The sequence below is a fragment of the Pleuronectes platessa genome, chromosome 10 (genome assembly GCF_947347685.1).
Source record: "Pleuronectes platessa chromosome 10, fPlePla1.1, whole genome shotgun sequence".
Lineage (NCBI taxonomy): Eukaryota > Metazoa > Chordata > Actinopteri > Pleuronectiformes > Pleuronectidae > Pleuronectes > Pleuronectes platessa.
Window position 1 is genome coordinate 13,094,913 of NC_070635.1, and position 25,614 is coordinate 13,120,526.

At 41.8% G+C, this 25,614-nt stretch overlaps 1 protein-coding gene across 1 annotated transcript in view; it reads right to left on the reverse strand.

The window, feature by feature from the left end:
• Nucleotides 1-3,308, reverse strand: part of LOC128449390 (dynein axonemal heavy chain 11) — a 37,361-nt gene extending 34,053 nt beyond the window's left edge. Inside the window, exons 1-9 of the mRNA XM_053432523.1 lie at nucleotides 3,093-3,308; nucleotides 2,805-2,948; nucleotides 1,700-1,893; nucleotides 1,422-1,608; nucleotides 1,215-1,314; nucleotides 869-1,080; nucleotides 526-747; nucleotides 276-443; nucleotides 25-141 (exon numbers count right to left, since the gene is read on the reverse strand). Of these exons, the coding sequence (XP_053288498.1) occupies nucleotides 25-141; nucleotides 276-443; nucleotides 526-747; nucleotides 869-1,080; nucleotides 1,215-1,314; nucleotides 1,422-1,608; nucleotides 1,700-1,893; nucleotides 2,805-2,948; nucleotides 3,093-3,308 (1,560 nt within the window). The remainder of the gene's footprint in view (nucleotides 1-24; nucleotides 142-275; nucleotides 444-525; nucleotides 748-868; nucleotides 1,081-1,214; nucleotides 1,315-1,421; nucleotides 1,609-1,699; nucleotides 1,894-2,804; nucleotides 2,949-3,092) is intronic.
• Between the last annotated feature and the right edge of the window lie 22,306 nt (nucleotides 3,309-25,614).

The following is a 25,614-nucleotide window of genomic DNA, read 5'->3' on the forward strand; positions in this document are numbered from 1 at the left end:
TATCACAGTGTTACACTTGCTTACTTTGGAGGCCGATTCCAGTCCTGAACAATCCTTAAAAGCCAAACTCAGAAGGCTGGCAAGGCGGCATTCAAAGTCCACAATCCACTCTTTGAAATCCTTGTACTCGTTTTCAAAACCCTATTGACAAATTCAAGAAATCAACCATATTGATAAATCAGTGCCTCATGAGTCTGAGCAGAATTTGCATGATCAACAGTGTGCAATAGCTGTTTGTCATTAACAATATAAATGCCATTGAGAGACTATTTCACCTGAGAGTTTAAGTCGAGTGGGCAGTTTTCACTGTGCTTCAACATTTGGCAGCGGTTACACAAGTCTTTATACATCTGAGCCACTTGCTCAGTGTAGAGTTTCGCCTGAGGTCCACCAAATTCCAGCTTTTCCATCCTCTGAAAGTCCAGCGTGATTTCAAATACGCCCTGCAAAGACAACACTGCATTTGAAACAAAACTGCTGATACAGCCTCACTGTGACACGTGAATACAAAAACCTCATCCCCACCTCCAGCTGTAGCATACGATCAAGGAACTGCTTGAAACGGGCAAAAATCATGGCAGATGGGAAATCCCAGGGTGCATGTTTCACATGGTTGGCCAACCTCTCCCTCTGGGTCTGGTAACTGTCTCTGAAACACCTGAAGACTAATATTACTCTCTTTACCATCTGTAGGCTTTCGAATGGGTCCTCTCTAATTAGCAGATCTGCTGAGAGGTATGTGGACGCCTAGAGGGTGAAAACATATATCAATTTGAATTTGTTAACAGTCACAGCACCTAACTGAAGTCAGAGTTATGGTGAATGCATAATTTGATAAAATTTTAAATATCAAATTTAGGATTCTTACCAGTTCAATGAGTAGATTACAAAGTTCCTGCAGTAGCACCACAATGCGTTTCGGCCTTCGATAGAACTGGCTGTTGGTCCAGATAAGGAAGAGAGTGTGAAACAGTGCAGGGATGTATTTTTTCAATTGGGGAAATCCTTCCTTTTCCAGCTGAGAGAGATGTGCATGTAGTGGCTGTAGATAGATGTTAATGTCCTGCGCTTCTTGTAGTGCTTTTGAATCAGGAAAGAAAAGAAATCAAACCGACATAATCAGACTTAATAATAATCACATTATCCTGAGCATCAGACTTGTGACAAGCTGCAAACTACACTTTGACTTTGGGAAAGAGATCAGCTATTCTTACCATCAGAGACATTTCCAACTAGAATCTTGATTGCTGCTTGATAGCTGCTGTCCATCATCTCTAACACCTTTGCCATCTTTTGAACAATGGGGCTCTGGAGCTACAAGTAAAAGATCCAAACACTTTAACAAAGAGAAAAATGTCAGGGGATAAAAATAAATGACACAATAACTTTAGTGAAGATCATGAGGAAAAGAGAGATGATACCTGATGATAAATATTCTCTATATTCTTCTCTCTGGATGCCCAAAACGTCAGCTCTACACTGGGCCCTGGATTACTGCCAGTCTTAAGTAGATCTGATGAATCCTCCTTTAAAACCTTCTGGATTACATTGCTCCAGTTGATGACCTGGGTCTCTAACGTGTGGGCCACTGCCCGGTCATAGTTAAGCCTGAGTGTGAAAATACATGTTTGGAGTGTTGGTTAATACTATTTATATCAACTAAGATCCCAGCGTATTAAACAAAAGCAAAGTTTCTTACATTTTGATGGTGCTGTTTGAATTTTCCATCCAGTCTGTTGCAGTTGGGAGTGGGAGGACAGTTCTCCCTAAGACCTGTCCTCGTAAGACTGATGTTGTACTGAACAGGCTCTCCACGTGTCGAATGATATCTTCAGACATCACATTTGGCCACTTCTGATGGTTATTTTTGTTTGACAGCAGTGGGACGCATACCTTGCAAAGAGAATGAATTCAAACCATGAACCATAAATTCGATACAGATACAAGCAACGGAAGTACCTCTGATATTGCCCCAAAAATGCCAGGTCGAGCATAGAAAAGTATACAGAACTATATACCAATCTGATATCCATGTCTTCAAAGCATAGTTTCACCCAGATAAAAGGGCAATTTTCTAAAATCGCATCTTCTTCGTATGGTTTTGAGGGCAGCAAAGAAGAAGTGGTTTCCAGTTGCTAGCTCAAATGTCTTCATTGGCCAATATTTCATGCTGGAAGATCCTGCTAGTAAAACTGCACTGTATACCAAATGCAAAACATCAGTTTTGAGGGCTGGCATAATATAAAATGGCTTTTAAGTGTAGCTGCATTTTAACAGATATTCAAAGGACGTAATTAATGTGTATTTCCTAGATTTATTTATTTGTGTTCTTTTTCAGTTATGAAAGCTCTGAGGCTTTTCTATGTGTATTTGTTATTCAAATGGTTTTACCTGAGACAGAACATACAGCAGTGATGGCTTCCATACAGGGTCAATAGCATGCAGCTGGTAAAGTGCTAACATTGTTGTTGTTTAATGCACCAGTATCAGATTTATATCAGGTTGTTTTATCATTTTAAAGTGTTTTTAGGACATGTGCAATATTCAACTCACTTTTATTCTGCATTATTATTCAGTCGTGTTCTGCAGCTGCTGTAGCACTTTGGCCAAAGACACATTTCCCCATAGGGACAATAAAGTGTATTTGATTTGATAGGTACTCTGTATTGGCTTATACGCAAACCCCATGTATGGGAATCGGTATAGGGAAGGGAAAATGGAATCGGAAACATCTCCACTTACTGCACACGCAGTAAAATGTATATATTACGAGGTAGGTGTGTGATGGAGGGTGTAATAGTCACCTGCTCGACGATGGTTGACAGCTGCAGAAGTGGTGATGGAGACAGGAGGCCGAACAGCAGCAGCTCCCTGTAGTTCTCACAGCTGACAGGCTCACATCTCTTCTTCAGGAAATAGATCTTCTTGTTCTGACCATCAGATGAGGCCTGCGTTTGGAATCACAGAACACACAGGAACATGTGACTCACAAAGCAAATCAATACACATCTCAAACATGCCAAACCAACGAAGAATCACTAGTGAGCTAGCTTGATCATTTAGGAGTCAGGGGAGTGATTTTGGAGCCATACCTCTTTAGAAGCAACCAGTCCACCTGTTTTTGACGAGGAGAAAAATACAACAGGCTCTTTTTCGAAGAAGTCTGTGAGCAGAGTTTGAAACTCTTCGTTGGCAGCTGTCTTCGGCCATGTGTGACGCAGCAGCCGCAGGAAGACACGAACTTTCTCCTCCACAAACTTCACCCTGACGTCTTCGAGGAAACTGGGCGCACTGTCGTCGTCGGACATGATTCCTGTGCGACCATGACACCGTCACTGCCTCCAACAAGACGAGGGGCGAAGCGGGAGAAAGTCCGAAGTGGCAGCTCCGGATGTTTTCCTCTAGAAAGTGAGCAGGGTTTACAGTTAAACGTGTGTGTGTTTGTGTGTGTGTTTGTGTGTATGTGTGTGTGTGTGTGTTGAGAGGACGAGCACGAGCTGGACACTGTCCGGGGCGGTTCCGCGTCCCGTTGCCAAGCAACAGCCGCGACCGTCAATCACTGCCAGCTGCTTCAATGGAAAGTAAGAAAACTCTTTATTCGAGGATTATTTTCACAGTTAAAACCATTAAGTTTGAACAGAACGGCTCATTTACCTCTACTGTATCTACTACTACCTTATTTTAGAGGACCAGGATGTCCAGAATGCGGATTATGGGCCTTTGCTTGAAGTTAAATCAACAAAAAAATCGAATATACACTTGCACAATGAAATTACCGGGGGTTGTTACATTTCCCTGTACCCTGTCCTGTTGTCTCTTTATTTGCTGTGTGCTGAAAGGCCTTTTACTTACGCTCGTGTAACTCTATCAGAATCACAATTAAGAAATACTTCATATGTGCCTGGTGTAAACGTGGGTTACATTACAGCCAAGAATAGAAATTTAGTAGCCTGCAATATTTACAAAAGAAGAGGAATAAGAAGTATGTACAATAATCCAGTATAAACAACAGAAGATCACACATGAATAGGGTGTAATCAGGTGGGGTAAGTCCTCTAAGAAATGTTTGGGATGTATTGTAAACTTGAGTTGATTTTGGGTAAGACCACATACGAGTCTCACTGATGGAACTCACTTGAAGTAACATTAAAATAATCAAAATAAAAAGATACATAGCCTAGAAAACATGTTCGCTTTTCAGTTTAAGGTACAGCAAACCTTACATTTATTTAAAGGGCCCACTATACTATGACTGTAATGTCATTTCAAGAACAGTGTACAATATAATTCAAGCATTCCTGGTTTAAACAGGCGCATATGTGTTGCCCCTATTGTGGCCCTTATGTGTTGGAAACCATAGGCTGTAGTAAAATGTGACTAGTTTGTCGGTTGTCTTAGCAGCAAAGCACCGTACCCAGCAACTGTCATTTACAAGGCACTTTACTGCACCTCATTTCAGAGCAAGCGAGGGGTCCGACTGCTCGATGTAAATAACAAGATTCTCCTTTTGGAGCAGCTTAGAGATTTAGCTTACTGACTTATATTCTGATATAAAGAAGCAGATTCAAAGCAAAGTTTTTCCTTTTACATTTTATATTCCTAAAGTACTGATAGATAAATCGACAGATATTTATACGAAATGCAATTCTCCCTGCACCTATGAATTTGATCCTTTCCTATCTATCTATCTCCTTTTTATTTATTTATTTCACATCGAGAAACAGAGGACTTGAGAGCGAGGCACCTGCTCGCGTTTGCAGGTGGCTGTCTGATTTGGACCTCATCACATGCAATGACAGGACCACCTACGGGGAAGAGAGTGCCTGCCTGTTGCTATGGTGTTAATAACAAGTTGGAAGCAATGCATTCAAGCAGATAAGATGAAGATGTCTCCTGATGTAATCCACACGCTCATTTTACTCTGAAAATCAGTACAGGTGTTAACATGGTCGAGAACGTGAGTCGTTCAATTTGCCAAGCAGTCCACCGCGGCCTCGAATAAGAGGAGACGACTATATTCACGATATGCACAGTGCATAGTTATGAATATCCTTTTATCGTTTTCATCATAGTTTGGCCTCCTTGTCGATAACCCCCCCAAAAAAAAAACTCCGGTCAAAGTGCACGCCTGCCTCGGATCCACCAGCTGCAACAGCACAAAGCGTGGAAGACAGACTGCTCTAATTGTGCCCTACCAAGCAACCCCAAACTATTCCTGAGCAAACACTGCTGTTCAAACCTGGCACTATACCCGCCACCTCAACCATTTTACTGCCAAGGCTTGTTACACTGCTGAGCTGGCCCTCATATCATCTCCATCCACTGCTTGTTGTGCAGTCTGCCACGACAACGAATGTGCTGCACTCGGACTGTGAACATTCAAGTTCATTGATCACTTGCAGCCATCGTCATTAGTATTTAGACTGATATTTTCTTGGATTACTCCGATAATACTCTATTACACATTAGAATAGTTAATGGTCTGTGCTCATATTGTATATGTTGCTCTTCCCTTGGCTTTCAGACATTTAGCTATACGCTGTACATTTGTAATATGTAGCAGCTCATCAATGACTGGCAGTGTCAACAGAGCTGTGTTGATGATGCCGTATTGATTCCCAAACCGAATCACAAAACCCCACTCCATCATGACGGCCCAGTCAATCCAACAAGCGGCGGCGAGCGAGCCAATGTGTTATCTGCGACTTGAAATCAGTTATGTTTGTTTAATGATGTGCACTTTCTTGTCCAGAGATAAGTTTTCTCAGTTGTAGTCCAACCACAACTGTGTATACAGCTGTGATGTATCAGTACATCACAGGTTGAATGATTGTTTTCCCACAAAAGTTCTTTAAAAAACAGACATAGGCTGTTATTTCTAAATAGAAGAGATGTTGGATCAGTGGATTGATATAAAAGTTAATGACAGGAAATATCAGAGCAGTGACTCAATGTAGGGGAATACCAGGTACAGGGAGGGAGGTGCAAATATTGTGTTTTTTTTGTTTTTTTATTGTGTCGGCTGAATTATTTTCTTTTTATTAGTTCATAATGGTACAAGTTTTGTCTTTCAGGTCCAGTGAGAAGCAACTGCTTGGCTCTGGTAGGGGTCCTGATATATTCTTTAAATGGGAGACACAATGCACGTGGTATTTAAGAATCATAAAGTTAGTCCATCTCTTGTTATGGCTGATGATTGTAAATCATCAGCCATAACAATTAAGCTTTTTTTTATCATTGATTTATTCAGTTTCACTGTGAGTAATGTTCATGTGGCTGTATGAATGTACAGATGTAATAAAACCCTGTACATAAGGCAAATTGAAGTTCTATACGACATAATGTCATATTCTAGTATTGTATAGTGTTATATTTTATAGTATAGTATTGTATAGTGTAATATTTTATAGTATGATATAGTATAGTATATAGTTGATGCCAACAGTCACTTCACTTCACTGCTTTGTGCATACAACATCTGACCCCTGGCTGTAAGAAGGTCTATCCCACAAGGACTCCCCTCTACTGGGATGGGTTAAACTTGGATTATACTCTCAAAGTAGGTCTTTTTTAAATATTTTACTGCTTAGCTTACTGATGATGAAAATTCATTAAAAATTGACTTATTACAAAAACAGCAAGCTGAGAGGTTCTTGGTGTATGAGAGTTTCTGCTGTGGATCATGTGTCACCATCAGCAGCGGCCTGTAGAGGGCACTGGCTTGTCTCTTTTGGCAGGTCCTCATGAGGTCCGAGGTCTGGAAAAAAACTTTGAGAAAGAGGACAGTTTGAGACAGATGGTCCACTCCAACATGTTTATTTTATGTAGATAGATAGATATATTTAGATGATCTTTTTTATTTTAATTCTTTATTATTATTATTTTCATTATTATTGTCATGGGTGGGCCTGTTTGTGAGGACCATCTGGTTGAAAAAGGTCCTGGAATCAATTTGTAAGCCACATTTAAAAAAACAGACGTGTCAGGTGCAGCACGCTGGGTGCGTCTGTTGTTTGGTGGCCTCCCGTCCATATAATAATTGATCCCATTGACTAAATAATAATATCTTGTCAGTCATTCCGTCACAAGTCATTGCTCCACCTGTCTCCGGAAATACAAAGATATACGATAAACTAGTCTCCATGTGTTGGTGGCAAATAGAAGCCTGCATGTGGATAATTTTTTTTTGTACTATGTAGTGAATTAACGCCCCTGGAATGAAATGTAGAAAAAAAAAAAACATTGGTCTGCTGCGTGCTAAACCTGACGGTGAGATCTCATGTGGGCAGATCACACACAAACAAAAAATCCTACAAGATAGTACTAAAGCTCTTGGGGTGTTATGTAAGCGCCAGAGTGAACAAATTTGTTAGCCCACACCCGAGGGCATCTGGTGATGGATATGTTGTCCTGTGGGACTGTGGAGGCCGCAGCACAACAGCCGGCCGCTTATCATGAAAGGCTTGTTTTAAGTGTTCCTCTGCAGGGAAACAAAGGCTTTAAGGGCACCCATTACCTTACAATTGTAGTACAATCCCCATTGTTTGGTTAGTTCACACACACAAACACACACACACACACACATACGTAGCCTACTGGAGCATATGGCATGAATTAGGCCTAGGTTTCAGCCTCGAATGAAAATAACCAGAGTTAAAATCCAAAACTCTGTGAGAAGTATTTTTTGTGTGTAAATGAATTAAATTCTGCAACATGAAAAGGCACATTACACTTTTTGCATCTAATATGCATGCTCGTGTGGTGTGGGGTCGTGAGCGTGTTGTGAAGCTATAGCCGGGCGCTTGTAGGTAGGACTCCCCTGAGGACGGCCGGGCCACTTGTGTCTCTGAGGGTCTGACTGGTTGATCCTACTTAATCAGCATCCTGAGACACTGGCACTGCCCCCCCGGTCATAATGCCGGAGGTCACCGTGGGCTCCTCAAGATGAAGTGAAGCCCCGCCAGACAATGCAGCTGTCAATCAGCCTTAACCTGAGCTGGGTCCTTTATTCCTCATATAGTGTACTTGTGTAATCTTTCACTCCATAAATGCAAAGTAATCTCATCAATGTTTTGACTAACACAGGGCATGGATACATAGAGAGCATTTTTTGAATATGAAATCCTTGGATTTCTCATAGTACAGTTTCCCTTCTTAGGGGACTGCATAATGCAGGGCAAATCATAGATGTCCTCCAACTTTATTCACAAACACACGCACACACACTGAGATATGATTATACATTTTCATATGTGACGAGCAAACATATCCTCTAAAATTATATTTGTCACATATGATTTGAAGTAAATTGGGGAAATTCTGCTTGTCCCTTTGGGGAGATGAACTGCTCCTATGGGGTGATGATCATAGCCACATGTTGCTGAAAATACATTTATCTAAAAACTAACAGGATAATGAAGACACTGGAGAACGCTTCCTGCAATTTGCAGTAGCTCTTCCGCTTCGTTTAGACCATAATTTGTACTTGTTTGGATGGCACATCCAGTCAGTGGTTTGGGGTTTGTAGCGGTAATGTCCCACGGGCTTCTGTCAGTCCGGCACCATTATAAATGACAGAGCTGAGTGAGCCTCCTTGGCTGTTTCTCAACACGCTGGCTTCCTTCGGGCCTTGTGGAGCATTTGCAGAGCGCGTGCCCTTTTGATTTCCTAATCCCAGCACGAGCTGGGGAATGCTGGCGCCCCGTGAGATATTCCACTCACAAGCTGTGATTTATGTTCTCGTGGTGCAAGGCTCAATGGTAAGAGATCACAGGTGTTGTGGAGCCTCGGTAAAAACTTTTAATATGCACACCTCGTGGTCTCTGGCAGGGTACGGCACAAGGATTACTGCCATTCAGTGGTGGGGGGGCGGGTCAATAAATGTTTAAAATTCATTCCGAGGCCCTTACAGTTGGAGAGCTATTATACAAATTTCCATTTATATGTTTTCTGGCAGAGGTACAGTATCAACGTGGATTTATATCACGATACACACTGGGTGGTTTATTTGAATACTTTCACTTTAAATTCTAATTAAAAATAACTCAAGAAAATCCCTATTCATATACAAATTTAAATACAAAATACAAAATAAAAGCCCTGCATACCGCACATGAAAATGTATTGGCACCACTTATATTGGCTGTTAATTAGGGCATTGTTGACTGGGTGGTTAATGCCCACTTTAAAGTGAAGAGGTCGACCTTTGCTCATGTCCCAATAAAAGTCTCAGCATAAAATGCAGTGAGCAAAGTGAATGCCCCTCACTCACAGCTCGAGTGTTTGTTCTCTTCGCAGCCGCCACAAATTACTGGACGTCATCTTGATGTTTTTAATCAAAGCTTTGGGAGACGATGCTCTTATCTTGCAAAGGGAACTGAAATGAAGGGTTTATTTTAAGTTACTGCTTCATAGATTTTGAGAAATTAGGATGGGGAAAAGCGGATAACTGCGCTGTCAGACTAATAATCATGTGAATGAATGAAAATTACATTTTGCTCCATGCAGATGAGCAAAGTTTCATTCATATGTGTCTTAAGTTTTCGGCTTGTGTAAGGAAAAAAAAACATACTGCCAATCTCCAAAGGCACAAGCTGCTCTGGTTTATGACTGTAATCAGACATTTTTCTGAATAAGGTTCTAATGCTGACAAGAGAACCAGCTGCAGTTTATCATTAAATGTGATGACACTAATTATGTCGTATCTTTGCGAATAGAAAAGAAATGTTTCCATTCAGACTTTTATTTGTGTTCTTCCTGCTGTGCAGCGAGACGCATTTTGTCATGACATGTCACAGACAACTTCATGTGCAGTATAACAACCTTCTTGCATGATTTAATAACAGTGATCTGTGTTAATCACCCAGCCTCCCTCTTCCGCTTCTCCAACTTTGCCAGAGGGATTACTGTAAACTGCACCAACTCACCTATAACAGCAACTGTCTTGTCTTGTAATGGCTGCATCAGACCCCCCCACCCCCACCCCAGCCTCCGACCTGTTACCTAGGTGCAGTGGTCAGGGAGTGCTTTGAGTCGTGTATAGCTGTGTGAGAGAGATTGCTGAAAGTGAAGTGACCTTTTCAACTCTGCTCTTTACAGTGAATCCCTGAAGCCAATGTGGTTTTGACTTTTATTCTCTCATGTTAGTTTTTATGTTTGTTAGATAACATTTCGATTGTAAGGGACTGGAGTGTTTTAGTGTTTCACCAACTGGTGTTACCTACTGAAATATATTATGTTATATTTATATATTTAAAAAAATTACTTACTTATTCAATACAATTAAACAGACAGCCATGTTAAGATACATTTGTTTTAATATTTTATATATAATTTTGGATCTATTGTTGCTTTGAAAATAAAATATCAAATACACAACTTAAATATCCATTAATTTCTTGTTGTTTTACTGTATTGACCTACTGTTTATATTCATATTGTCACATCCCCCAAATTTCTGTCGCACTGTCAGAATCTCACCTCTGAAATTGTGCTAAAGATGTACCTCCCCAAGGTTACATAGCAGATTCATTTAGTCCCCACTTTGCCACCCCCTTCTCCTTCTCCCTCTCCTCCTCCTCCTTTTTCTTTCCCATGTCCATTAGACCTTGCAGACTAATCGAGCAGCACCAATTGCTCCCGTGGTGAGATCATTAAGTAAATTATTTTAAGATCAAACGGTCAGCAGCCACAATGAAGTCCTGTGTAATGGTAAAAGCCTCAGAAGCAGCCACCCACCCCTCTCTCAAATTAAAGCCCAGTGGGGAGAGCCCTGCACCTCTCAGGTGGATGCCCCCACCATTAGGCCTTTTAGCTGCAGGCTAAGGTAGGACCCACTAATTGGTCCTTTGAACAAAACTAACCCACTGACAGGATCTGACTTGTGTGCAGCTTAAAAGTGCAAAATTGTTCCTGGCCAAAGACTGCAGTCTCAAAACCCCTGTAATAGTCCACCTATAGACAGGGTCCACTTTGCGACTCTCATGTGGCAGCGGACGTGTGGTCATATTTAGAGGGATTGAAAAAGGGGGGAGACTATTTCGTGTTTTTTTTTAATATGACCATTCTAACAGGAACAGCTGTGGTAACATTTTCATTTCATTACATTTCTTAGGTCTGTTCCTGTCTGACTTACATTTGATAGATGTTATATAACTGTGGAACAAGCATGAAAATATTCTCTTCGTATTATGGTGGTGTGACTAATATTTTCTCTCCATTTTAGTTAAAAAAATCTACGTTAGCATAAATTAAAACAGTTAAAAAAAAGTAGGTTGAACGATAAACAATATTTCAAACTAGATTGCTTTACATACAGTTAAACATTTTAAATTAAGGAAAACAAAGTACACATTGAATTGTTGTACCTATATATTCCTTTTAATCACAGACAAATTTATATTATACTGTATTTGATTTTTGAGCATGTGAAGGCAAATCACCTTAGCTCTGTTCATTTGTGTCATAAAACACAAATGAATTGTTTTTCAGGTAAACCTTGTGCCGAACCTGTTATGCATCGTCTATAAAGGTGAAAACCAAAATGATCGGGAAATAAAAATGAGGATCAGAAGCTGCAGGAGTGTGTATGAGTGTGTATGAGTGTAGGTGCATATAGGTATATGTGTATAATACACTGATTCAGTGCAAAAGCCATTAGACAGCGATTACTCACAAAGTGCTGTCCCTGGATTGATAGGTTGACAGCTTCCCTTTTAACAGGTCAAAGTTTCCCTCACCTTAACATAATCAAGAGCATTTACTTTCTGTTCATACAGGGGCAAATTCATGTACATTACACAGAGACTCATACAAACAGTGTTGGCCTCCACAAGTGACTTTGTTTCCTCTGATTATTCCACATATAAGAAGCTACAGACTTAAAGACATAATGCACATCAAAACATTTAAAAAAAACAACAAGCCGTGTCCCTCCAGTTGTTTATTCCTCTGAGCTGAGAAAGTGTTGAACTTACAGTAGCTCGTGGTGTGGAGACAGGAAGCAATGCAGCAAAGTGACTGTGAGAGTGATTTATCCTGCGCTGGCATGGAGCGTCGGTGTCATCAATCACATGGTTTTAATTAGTGATGGCTCCCCTTTGTGGTTGAGAAATGTGCATGTAATTCAATTTGGGACTCGCTGCTGCCTCAAGTACCCCACACAGAGATTCGTCAATCCACTGTAAGTTCATCCACACTTGGAACGGCTAATATCGACAACGCTGATTGCACGTGCACTCGCGGAATTTTCTCTTGTGAAAATGATTAGAACCATGATCTTGATGCATTCAATAGTACGAGTAAGTAAAATACAAAAATAGACTAAATAAATTGACAATAATCCATAAAATGAGCAAACACAAACATCTTATTTTGTGATATTGAATTGTGAGATATAGCAGTGCTAGATGTCCAATAATCAATAACAGAGACAAACGCGAACATCTTATTTCGATATTTTGAATGAATTGAGAAAAACAGTGGCACTCTATTTCCAATATTCAATACAACAATCAAAGACACACGTTTTATTTTGGTATACAGTCAACGGCAAATTACTATTTAGCAGAGTCACAGATAGAAAAGTGAAACAAAAAAACGAGCTTTAACCTAAAACGACCTCATATGATTTGACATTCTTCTGTCTCCAAAAGTGTGTGAACCTTTGTTCTAACCAAACATAATAAAACTGGATGAGGTGCACTCAAAAAAACGAAAAATTCGTTTATTTTTTAAAGGTCATCTCAGGAAAGATCATTGGACAAATATTTAATCAAAAGTCCATTAGAACTCTTACCACTGACGATAAGAGCAATAAGTGTCTTTCTCCAGTTGAATCTTACCAAATGGCTAAAACGAGTGTCGATAATGAGGTGACACTTAAAAAGGGAGAGGTATCAATTATGCAGAAGTAAGTATATATATATATATATATACATTTTTTTTTTTTTTATGAGAAAACAATATTCATTTGCTGCACAAAGTGAGAGAGGTCACTATTACTTTGTTTACCCCCCGAGGTCATTCATTGAAAAGGCAATACAGTGCTGCAAAAAAACAGCTCCATTTAGCCCCTGACACGCAGGAACCTCTTATCCCTCATTCAAATGTTGGTTTCTCCTTGATTTCCTCTTCAATGGGGAAACTTAACTGATACCGGCGGCAAAAGGCCCGAGCCTTAAATAAAAACAATGACAGCTCGGAGAGTTAAGGCGGCCATTGAGATGCTAAAACATCGATGGCAGTTATTTAGTTCTCTAAAGACACTTGAAAGTCTCTTATCTGACACATGGTAATGTCAGTCACTGCAGTGATGTTTATTTCCCAGCAGTCATCCACTTCACCAATGAATAAGCGGCCGTGTTTGCATCTGAAATCTTGCTCCTTATTCCCAATCCGACCCCTGACCTCACAACTGTCACAAACATTCAAACAAAAATATTGCTCTTATGTTTGTTTTTTTATAGCTCATTGAAAAAACATGATTTGGGCTGAATTGAAAATAATTAAAAAATAAGCAGATAAACCATCTGAGTGAGCGGCACAAAAAAACAGTTTGGTAATAAGTAGTTCCATGTGACGCAAGTGTTTTGGAAAGTAATGTGGATTCTAAAAATAGCACATGGACCTTATAGCTGTTGTTACAGAGATAGAAACTTGCTGATCGTCACCTTTCATATGACAAACTCGATTTATCACCTGTAACACATTATAACTAGAATGTGATGCAGGAGAATAAAAACCTCCACAGAGGCCCAACAGTCCCTTGAAATTCAATCAAGATGCACAAATTCAACACACTTATGATATCAGTTCATTAAATGTGGCTCTTTTGTTTCTTTAGGATCCATGAACCTGAAACACACTGTCTGGCAAAGATAAAGAAAGTAAAAAAGAAAAGAAAAAACTGGATAATCCCCCTGATCCAGATCTGCACCAAAATTGACTTGAGGTCTTTCCTGACCCAAACCATATCCTTCCACCGAGAGTCATTGTAATCCTCTCATTTGTTTTGTGTATTCTTGCCTAAAAACAAACAACAGACAAGCAAACAGACCAACAAAGGGACACAACCTCCTTGGCAAAGCTAATAATACCAACAGCACTTTAGCTACACATACTCAACACTGACTCCAGTTTTTCCTTTTGTTACAGTGTTTTCTTTGGTTCTGTGTTGAACGACACTGGATAACCTGCCTGCACTTGGCATAATCACACCTGAATATCAGCTTCTTGCAATGTTTGAAATTTGACATAATGACAACGTAAGACGCTGTTGATTCAACGGTCTGATTGTGCTGCTGCACCTCCAAATGTCAGATTTAGGGCTGTTTTTGTCCTTGGGACGGATCAGCTCCGTTTCAACCTCTTCCTCCAATCAATTTCTTTGATGCCGGTGTTGTGTTGAAATATTCGGTCTCTTGTTCTTTTCCTTCTCTGGAGTTCCTCTAACAGCACCAAATCAGTGTCCCAATTTCACTCCAACGTGCTGCTCACAATCAAGCTGTCATTTGGTCTATAAAAATTTGGCCGCGCCATTAGTTGATCTGCGGAGAGGAGAAATTCCAGACCTCTATCTATGTGGTTATTTCGAAGGAAATGTTGGTTTCACCCCCTGTTGATTGACTCTAATCAGCCAAACCGTGCCAGCATCACTCAGTACTGCAGCACATATACACTCGCGACTGATTACGTGGAAAGAGTGGGGAATTGAAAAATACATAAATATTTAGAGACGGCTGGACGCTGTATAACACGAGAGAAGGCTGTTTGGATGCATACATGTCATATGTGGTCTGCAGACCCTATAGTGAATGCATTTCTATAATGTCAAATTGCTGTCTTGAACCCGACCTATTTATTCAGGGGCCGTTCAAAGTCTGCAGAATGGAGCCGCTATCTGCGTTAATGTTCGCTGCTATGCACCAATATGCAAACATATATTTTACAGGATACATTTTGCTTTATTCTTTTCTTTCTTCTAACGTTTGTGTGTGGTTAAACTGTTCAATATCCAAGTCTTGATCACATTTCCTTGTCTTAAAGGTTCGATTGCAACATCTTAGGAGTAACTGCCAATTTCTTCACATGTATGCTTTGGCCAACATATCGCTATAGGAAATGTTTCACTCTGTATCAGCATCGGCTCCCAAAACCACCAAAACCGGTCATTCTCTCATGTTTATGATCAAACTGTTTCCACTGTGTCATCACCAATAGTCGATACAGAAACACAAACAGTTTGTTAACATAAACACAGAAGATTTCGTTGCCAGCAGCAGTGACAGATACTGCTGTCAAACTTTGTCTTGTTAAAAAGAGCTGCAGCCAAACACATCACAAGTATTGGCTTGTGTATCCATGAGCTGAACAGGTCTGACAAAACAAAAGAGAAAACAATGTTGACGCCAGGCTCATATCGGCTGTCTGGCCCGACAACACGTTAAAACACCACAGTGCCAGAGCTCCAGGCCATTCTCATGCCGCGTGCATTCTTTCACCCATCCCGGGCCGAGTCATCATGTACGAGCAGAAGCATCTTGTACATTCAAACACAAGTGCAATGTAAAACATGCTGACATTTGGAAAGCTAGTACAGGGGCAATGTCCAGGGGCTATTAGAGACAGGTACTTCCTATATCCTGTGGTTGATGGCGAGGGGCCTCACCTGGGCTGTAATCTGGGAGGACTGATCACAAAGAAGCAGAGCCAAGTGAATTCCGCCTGTTTGACTTCAAACGCAGCAGGACAGTAAATCAGACAGGTAGACGACACCAGGCGGCTCACTCATCCCTTGTGCTCCCCGCTCGTGTCCCTCGGGGCACAGCACAGAAGTATGCCAGCAATGTCACCTGACAACACCGTGGAGCCATTTTACCACAAAACCATTTTTACATCGCTGCTGCTGCTGTGAAGCTTTGTATGGCTCTGCAGAAACACATTCTTCAAAACAAACAGAAGATCAATTCTTACACAATAAAGTTCAACGTTGGCAAATACAAATCAGCACAGTATAATATGTCCATATTAAACTAAGTCAATTTTTTTTTTTTTAATTCCTTCAATATTTAACTGCTTAATTGCAACTAAATGGACATTATACTTAACAATCCTGCTTCCAAAGTCATCAGAAGTGGTATTATTTTGTAAATGGCATTCGGTAAATGATGTTCAACAAATGTCCTTGTAGCACTGCTTTTTAAAAGGTTGAAAAATAACGGTTATGGTTGTATGGCCTTTTACAAAGCATCCAGTACAATGAATAAAGTGTAAATATCTAAATTATGTCACAAAACATGAATCAAATCCCTGTAGGTGTCACTAAATACAACTACTTTGAATATTTAATGTTCTTTTTTTAATTAAGTTGAATTTATTAACTATATTGTATTTCTTGTGTTCTGCAGAATAAATGCAGACTATGCATTTAAATTCCTATATTTTTACACACAAAATGCATTTTAGCGGTGTGATACACCAACTAAGCCAAAACGAAATTGTGATTGCACTCAACAACTTCACAGTATTTCATTGCCCAACTATATTTTTTGAAAATTACGGGAAGAGTTACAGTAGCGGCGTGTCAGTCGGATGACTAAGTATTGAGAAATTCCATCTGAGGATAGCTTGTCAGGGAAAAATGAATCAGGAAGGAACACCAAGGTCAGTGTGATATTTCAAGGCTCCTACTTTACATGGCCGCATAGCAAATGAAGGCCTTCAATCAAGTCAGATTGGGTGGATGGACTATAGGTGCACCAACACACTGCACTGAGAGTAATGACAAAGGGATAAATCCATCACATAAAAGGGGGGAAAAGGGACTGCAAAATAGTTCTGGGGTTAATACAACAGCGTTTGTAGAGAGACCACGTAATACTCGGTTTGGACAACCTTTAGGGAAACAAGTAGGTTAAAGTCATGCTTTTATTTTCATACTGTTCCCATTTAAACGCTTTACCAGTCCAAATATATGGCTGAATATGTAAGAGATTGAAATGTATATATTTAAAACAAACTAAGCTAAATTATCCTTATTTGAACCAACAGTTGCAAGTTTGCTTTCCCTTTATTTTCCTAGCGTCGCCTCACCCTACATACTTGTCCTTTGTATTGAGAAATGCAAATGGTACTGCATTGGCCTGAGGACACAGATGCATCTCTGCCTAATAATGTCATACATTACCTTCTTGTCATGCCTGCAAAATATTGACTGCAACACAAACTCCGCCTGTTTGCTCTTTTCTTCAAGCGAGTTCTTTGAATTTGCACCGAGGTGATTTTACAAATGGCACGTATTAGGACTCCTGATGCTTCATATCTTTGCTGCCAAAACGGAATATATCCTGGATATTAATAATGCGGGGGTTGATCCTTATCCCGAGGACCATTCATCTAAAGTTTGTGCTATCTAAATATGAGCCAGAAACCCAATGCACCAGTGCTTTAACAATCGATACATTATCCTATGTGCAAAGTCTAAATGCTCAGAGGCTTTTTTTCCCCTCGGGTGTGGGGAACAAATTAAAAGCCCAGACAGTCAGTAAAAGACCAATTCATAAAGGTGAAAAAATGGGGCAGCGGCTGTGACGGGGAGGACCAGTGAAAAATCTCTGCTGACCCTCTCATCCCTCTGCTCATCTATCTCTCACTACTGTCCACTGATAGATTTCCCCTCGCTGATTTATGGGAGAAAAAAAATGTCACAGTGGAATGGGCTTTTGATAAAATTGTTCGAGAGATTCTGGGCAATAAATCCTGATCTTTACATCCAGGTTGCGAGCTACTTTCACATTCTTGTGCCATCAATAAGAGGCGCCAAACATGACAACTAATCAATAACTTTGCAATATTCCGGGCAGTTTGGGAAAACAGTAACATTTATATTTAACGGAAAAGAGCAAGTCACTCTTTTATACTCAAACTATGGATACGAGGAGCTTGACTGTAACTTAGACTGAAAATAAGTCACACTGTGTTTGCTCTGCCGGCTGGAGACACGTTTTTGTCCTTCACAGTAACTTTTGAAAAAATTATGAAGGACAAAACCAGTTTTTTTTACCATCAATAAACAGAAATGCTTTAAATTATATCATTCTTTATGCATTCAAATCATGTGCACAGACCCATCAAACGCATGTCAATCAATAGATAAATCATTTGTGTTTTGTCACATAAATGTGTGAGTAATGAAAAAAATGGTAATTTAGCACTCATCAATCAAAGTGACGTCATGTCGCGGTGGTTACAGAAGATGAGCTTATGTTTTTCTGTGGCGCAAAACAGCCCAACATAAACGGCACTAACAGGTTACACCATCGCCGCTCCAACAACAGTCATGATGGAGTGTTACTGACAGGAACTCCTCAGTCAGCCGAGTGGCGCCAGGAAGGATGAGTGATTCAGCAAACCTGCCCGGTGTTGTCTCTCTGGTCTCTCAATCTTTACGACGTAGCTGAGAGGAAAACAATGAGCCTGTTGCTCAGTACAGGTGTTTCTCAGAGGAGGAGACTTGTAAAAACAGGTAGATTTCCACTGAGACGAGAATTGACTCACATAAAAGCCTTCTGCTGCTGCAATAACTCACGACCGAGCGCTGGCCGCCTGCCAAGAGACACTGAAATCATAGCTGTGTTTAATTTGCACAAAGATCCTCGCAGGGCCGAACGCAGAAAAAGCCCCAGCGTGCAGGAGGGAAAGCATCTGACAGTGTTTGCGGTAATGTAATCCATTGTTGACAGGGAGATTCGCATCGGCACTGTAACCTCAGATTGACAAAGAGACAAACACTCCGCCGCTTGAAAGGAGCATATTTAAAAGGACCTTTGCACTCTGAGCGCAGGCCAAGAAATACTGGAACATGAACTTAAGTCGTTGTAAAGACAAGGTTGTCACAAGAGATGAGAGAGGAGGAAGCAAAAGACAAATAGAAAGCGGAGGGGGGGGGGGGGGGGGGGGGGGGGGGGGGGAAGCTATCTGGCTGACTTTGTCTTTCAGATTAAAGCCCGAGCAACAGCCGACAACAAAGACGTTTCTGACAGGATGAGGAAATGAAATGTTTACGGTAAGGGGGCTGATAAGTGGGGCCACATGACACATCCGAGGGCACTTGTTCAGACTGTCACTCTTTTTGCTCCACACGAGGAGTGGTCACTCTCTAAACAGGTGTCATTACGGGCCAGTGAAAAATGGCAACTTGTGTGCTCCCCCATTTAATTCACCCCCCCGCCATCTGTATGTCAACCAACCCCCTGCAATTTCAATTGAATGCGGCGCACAGATCGGCAATTTGTTCTGTCTGCACAATGAAACCGAAATACTTTCCCACAGCATATCAGTGATTCATCTGCCACTCGTGAAAAGATTGAAATTACATTTGTTTTGCCACCGAAATATGTCACGCACACAGCCGAGGCCACAGAAGATGCTGTATCGTTTCAGTCATGAGGACGAGGACATTTGAATTATTAACATCAGTTGTCACAGACTGGTGTGATTTCAGAGAAAGCTCCCAGAGGCCCATTCCACCTTGAGGCATGTTTGCACTGATAGGCTGCTGCTCTGAGTCCTGCGGGGAGAGAAACACTGATTTAATGTGTCCTGGCCCTGCACATAGGCCACACGACGCATGGGAAAAAGATGCTTGTTCTCATCTTTGTAATCACAGCGGCAGGAGCAGAGGGCACACGTCCCCCGTGCCTCATTTCAGGGCTAATCTTTCATTTCATAGCCCATCTCTCCATATCAAACAACACAAATGGCTCAATTTGCATGACAGGATTTGTAACATGGCGAATCAGGTGTCAGACTCGATTAAACATTACACCGGCGCACTATCATAATCAGCCGTCTAATGAGTGTGGCCGATGGTGTGAGAGGCTTGGATGGATCAGGGAGAAGGGCTTCTCCACGCTGCCCAGCGGGGGGTGAGTAAGTGAGGGATTAAAATCCGAGGTGCGGACCCTCAAGGCCCTGACAGAGGGGCTCCTCTGGGTGGCGAGGCTCGAGCTCTGTGATGCTGACGGGACACAGTGACAGGCCACACACACACACACAGCCGAAGGACTGGAGGAGGGAGCTGCTCTCATGGCTCACACACACACACACACACACACACACTGCACATAGGCAGCATCTAAGGACTGCTTACCCCTGTGTATCTTAAGCTCTGAATACTAATGCATGGGGCCATTACAGGAGGAGAGGAGCCCCGGTAGAGTGACCCCAGCCCTAGATCAAATCGGGCTATCACCGAAATGAGGCAACAGCATCATTAGGATGCAACGAGACGCCGGAGCAGACATTGTGTGAGAGAGGAAGCTTCGACAATGCTTTCCTCCTCAACGTGTTTTTTTTCTTTCCAGTATATATTTACATACAAATTGTCAGGCGCTTTACTCCGAATGGTATTAAGAAGATGATTAAAATACCCTTTAACAGGAAAATAAATTATTTTAGTAGTTAATATTAGGATTTGGATTTTTTTCTGTGTGAAGACAGTAAGTAGCAGTTGAAATTGATACTGTTTCTGGGTTTGTCTCGTGTAAACATCACATCACATGAGGAGTTGATGTCACTCAGCCTCCGCAGAGCTGCCCCCTGCCCTCCCCACTGTCATCATCACGCCCCCTCCTTGTGTACAGTTTGCCACTCCCATTGTCCGGCCCTTATTGTCATCTGCTGAATATACACTGATGCTAATTCCACTGTCGGCTGCGTCGATGTGCAGCTTTTGGTTTCGTGGTCCACAGAGACTTGCCTATTGCCACCATCCTACCACCCTCGGCAGCAAGGTCCCCCTCCCCCTTACTCCTTCCCCCACCCTCTGCCCTGCTCCCCATTTGGGGGTGACCCGGGTGCTGTTCTGAGGGTTCCTCACACCCCAGAAGCTGTCAGTGGCCTCCTTCCTTCCCATGAGCGGAACACACAATAGAGAAAGGGCTCCGGCTGAGAGGTTCAGTAGCCATTAACCCCTACCAGCTGTTCCTGCCGAGGGTATTCTGTGCCACAATACGTGCCCCCGAGGGGGCCCTCACGTCCACTAATCTAGCCATTGTTGGCCAGGAATGCTGACAGAAGAAAAGAAATTTTTCTTGTGTCCATGCAAGCGTGTGTATCCATGTGTGAGAGCCGAGAAACGTAGGGCTAATTTCTATAGTTGGCTGTGAAGAAGGGAGACCATGAAGAATACCCTATTTAGCTGCTTGACAAAATTCTTTTGCTCTAAAATGGAAAAACAATGGCAATTGTTTTCAAGTGGACTCCTTTACACTGTCCAAGTCTCTGAATTTTACTAAAAAAAATCTAACATGCAAAAAGTTACTTTATGTGATTGAATTATTTTCTCTGCAAGTCATTTTTATAATGCCCGGCCAGGCAAACACAGTCAGTTCCAGAGCCATTTCTAAATGGATTACATTTTGGGGAAATTATTCCATTTTGGTACTTTGTGCTCAGAATATATTAACAATTAGTCCATTTCAATTAACATGGAAATTAAAACAGCATTTTCCAGTCAATTTAACCATGATGCAGCCATTAGAGGCTTCTGCTGTGCTGAGCATGTTTGTTACTCCAGACTCTCCGGTCTACAAATGAAACACAAAGAGAGCGAAAGAGGGGGAGAGAGTCCTGCTGCATATCATATATATTTAAGTATTTGCACATGCTAGTCCATGTATCCTTTAATCCTTTAAAGAAAGAAAGTGACCCAAAAAATTAAACGACAAAATTCATAAAATTTGTTCCAAAAGCAATTCTTGCAAAAAAAATAAAAGAGCACTGTAACTCGGGTTAAATTTGATAATAATGAAAAAGCTCAATTTTGCGCTCTTAATTCGTAGCAGTCCTTAATGGAGAGGTCTTTAGAAGGAGCACACAAACACTGTGATATCTGTTTTTCTCTTCCCACTGGGGAAAGTCAATAGATGTGATATCAACAGTGTCGACAGCAACAGGAAGTACTGCTTCATGGCCGTCGGCAGGATACAACATTTGCATGGAGGAAGTAAACACAGGAGCACCTACAGACAGGGGGCGGGCACCTCTTATGTAAACTGTTAGGTACGTTTTGAAGAGGATAGGTATTTTTCTGTATGTGCCCTGTCCCACAGCCTGTGCTGTGTTGTGACAGGCGGGGGATCTGTGTCAGTCAATTATATGTCCCAACAGACTTTTGTGCTAATGAGCCGGTCCAGCCATCGGCAGACTTCCCCTGTCGTCCAGAAAAGATCACTTTCATTGCTTGCAGAACTAATTCAGGGCACAAAAGTGGGAGCTTCACCATTGCAGCCTCTTTTACTGCTCCTTTTGTGGAGGCTTTAGAAGTGCGCTGAAGAGAGGGCCTAGCGCTCAGGCCTCTTCATCTCCAGTCCATTGCCTGTCATTAACATACATATCCATATGAAAAGTGGGGTAAGGCCGGAACAGCTGTCCAGTAAAGAGGCAGTGATTCCCTCTCCCAAATGCTGACAGAAGCCTTTAGCCTTCCTTGGGCAATAATAAACCAAACCATTTAAACAGTCTTTCAGGGAGTGAGAAAGAGATTGGGCCATAATGCTACATTCAGAGGCATCGGTGGTCCTCATTGGCTCGCAACAGTCTCTGGTGGGTTCACAAAAGTTAAGGGAACAAACCAGGGAAATAATCACAAAACTAAGACAGTGGGAATATCCGACTACCAGAGGACACTGACTTCAAATGTTTGCTCTAAAATCTTCAACCAGCACAGGAGCTGTCGTTGCATTTTTTTAATATAAGCCTAGAACAAGGAATCTATGAATCCAGCCATTTCAACCGGGTTTTAGTTTAGCTTTAGATGTGACTTACAAGTGTAGTCAAAAGTTGGGCATTGTGATTAAAAGGTTATATTTGTTTACTCTTGAGAGCTGTGTGCAGAGGGCTTTTCACCCGCAGCAAAATGATTTGGTCTGAGGGGACTGAGGAGTGTATGGGGGTGAAACTGAGCAATCCTCTTGTTTAAACTTGGGTGGTGGGCATGAGGACAGAGGTTAAGTGACTTGCCCCAGGTCACATGGGAAGTCGTTTACTTAGGGTGGATTTTCTCACCTAAACCCTTATCCACTTAGGCCACAAAGTAAGTCCATATATATATATATATTTCTATATATATATATATAGAAATATATATATATATTTTTTTATATATATATATATAGTGCATTTTTTATTTAAGTTACACATTAAAGTTTGATGTCAGTAGAAACATTTTGAAAAACATTTTAAAGTGTCATTTGCTTCAAATGACACTTTTATTTGTCAAAAACATGAAAAATCACTGAGACTGTTGAAACTGTTGAAACACTTAAAGTTTGTTAGATGTTTAAAGCAACTTAAAGAGCGTATTAACTTGTACAGAGAGTATTGTAATTTTTGCCACTAATCATTTGGGATGATGGTGAAAGTTGTTCATGGCCTGGCTGCTTGTAGAAAAATGCTCAAGACATTATTGTTTAACAGAAAATTGGCATTTAAACTTTTCTTATGTCGTGCTAAATATATTCAAAATGAAAGTGATTGACAGCCAAGTAACAATGGGCGGATAATGATGACAGGCTATTTTCTAAAATCGAATTTATCTTGAAATCTTTTGGTATCTAGTGTGACCATGGTTTATTGTCCATGATAATTGCACATCAACATTTATGGAGTTTATTTTTAAAAGAGTTATATCTGATCAAATATTGTTACTCTTATAATAATATCATTATAATTATTGTTTTCCCTCAGTCAGTCATAGAGACAGATTGTCAATGGCATTATGCTAAACTGTGGTTCATGGATCTTTTTCAACCTTGTGTCCTTCCACTCAGTGGTTTTCTATGGTTGAGATACCTCGTTCTCTAGAGAGGGAGGTAAAGGGAGAAGCCAGAATCCGGATCTAATGAATAAGAAAAGCCTTTGGTTAAAAGGGGACTGGTTTGTCTCTTCATGGGTCGCTTTTTATTCAGCTTTAGAAAGACGGGGAGTCCTGATTGATAAACCCCCTCCATTGCCCCCCCTGTCGCCTGTGACCCCAGAGTCATCAAGTACAATACACAGCACCTTAAGTTTCTAAATCTGCGATTGAAAAATAGAAGGAGCGAATTTGTGTCCATTGAGGGAGCCTTGACGTGCTTTTACAGCGGTGATTATTCTGGGGCCACATGCCCAGCGGGCTACCAGCAGCTATCTGCATGCAGGATTTATTCTCCATCTGATCCTCCCGCCCTCCCACCTCCCACCTCCCGCGCATCAGCAGCAGCATCCCAAAAGTAGTGTAATGGCACATGTTGCAAGCGCTTAAATTCAGCGGAAGTGTTTTTTTTTCTTTTTCTCATAGATAAGCAGCCAACACCTCAGGCCCATACCTATCACACGTCCCCCTCCATTCTACTCTTTATTTATCACAGATCTGTTGTTTGTTGTCTCTGTAAGGCTCCACAATTCATTAAAAAAGGAAAAGGGGGTGGGGAGCAGAAGAGAGCGACAGAGTATGAAGAGGCGAAAGCTGGGGGCTGTTGGGGGAGCAGGGGGTAAAGGGGAGGGATTAGGATGACTTCTTGAACACATTTTCCCCCTTTTGCTGCAATTAAACAAAGTAGGCCTGTGATTAGTGCAGCGCGGGGAGCAGAGAAAAAGACACCCTTGAATCCCAATGGAGGGACCTGACTGAGCATTATTGCCTGACAATGCCTGAGTTTATTGCTGAAACCTGCTTACCCTCCTGCATGGCAAACCATGGGAACTCCAGTCAGGTGGAAACTTTTTCTCCTTTTCTTTTCCCGCTCCTTGTTTTTTCTTCCAACCCCCGCCCCCCCCTGACCACGGAAGCCCTCCAGGAGCTCACAGTGTGGTTGAAGCCACACAACTCCCCCCTGGTAACTGAGATGTTTGGGATAAGCTCTGCCTGGTTTTTGTGCATGAGCTCACACTTGTCTGCTGTTGTTCGAACACAGTTAATGATGAGCTTCCTCTGTTTTTTCCACACCCCTTCCCTCTCTCCTGTCCTCCTCCTCCTCCACCTCCTCTCTCCGCTGCTTTTCTCCTTTCTTGTTTGAAGCTAAGCGGCTGTTTAAGTGGAGTGCCTCCTCCCTCTGGCTCTTGGGAATGCTCTCAAGGGGCCCTTGCCTGGCACTGTGTGCATGACACATAATGAAAACAATTTTACGCTGCAGAGGGAAGTATGAGGCAATTACGGATGTGACAGCCACCTGCAGACTCACCCCCCTACAGTCTCCAACTGCTCTCTCCCAACCACCGCACCATCGCCACAACCGCCGCACAGTGTCGCCGCACTGGTAACCCTGCACCCACCCACCCACCCACCCATCCCTCACAAACACACACTCCACCAGGCCAAAGCTTCATGAATAAGTGATGGCTTGATGATGTTGTGAATGGCTGGGGCAGGTGAGGAGGGGGTGAGAAAGACTGGGGCTGTAATAAGTTGCCCAGCTGGAGGTGGTGTTGTGGCCCTGTCGCTCTGCGGCAGTCCATACAGGCATCTCCCCACAAGCACTGACCCTGGGATCGGCCTCCTGAGGGGAGCCAAGAGATGACGTGACAGGGGCGTGCAAAGCGCTCCCCCAAATCTCTTGTTGGCCAATTTTACAC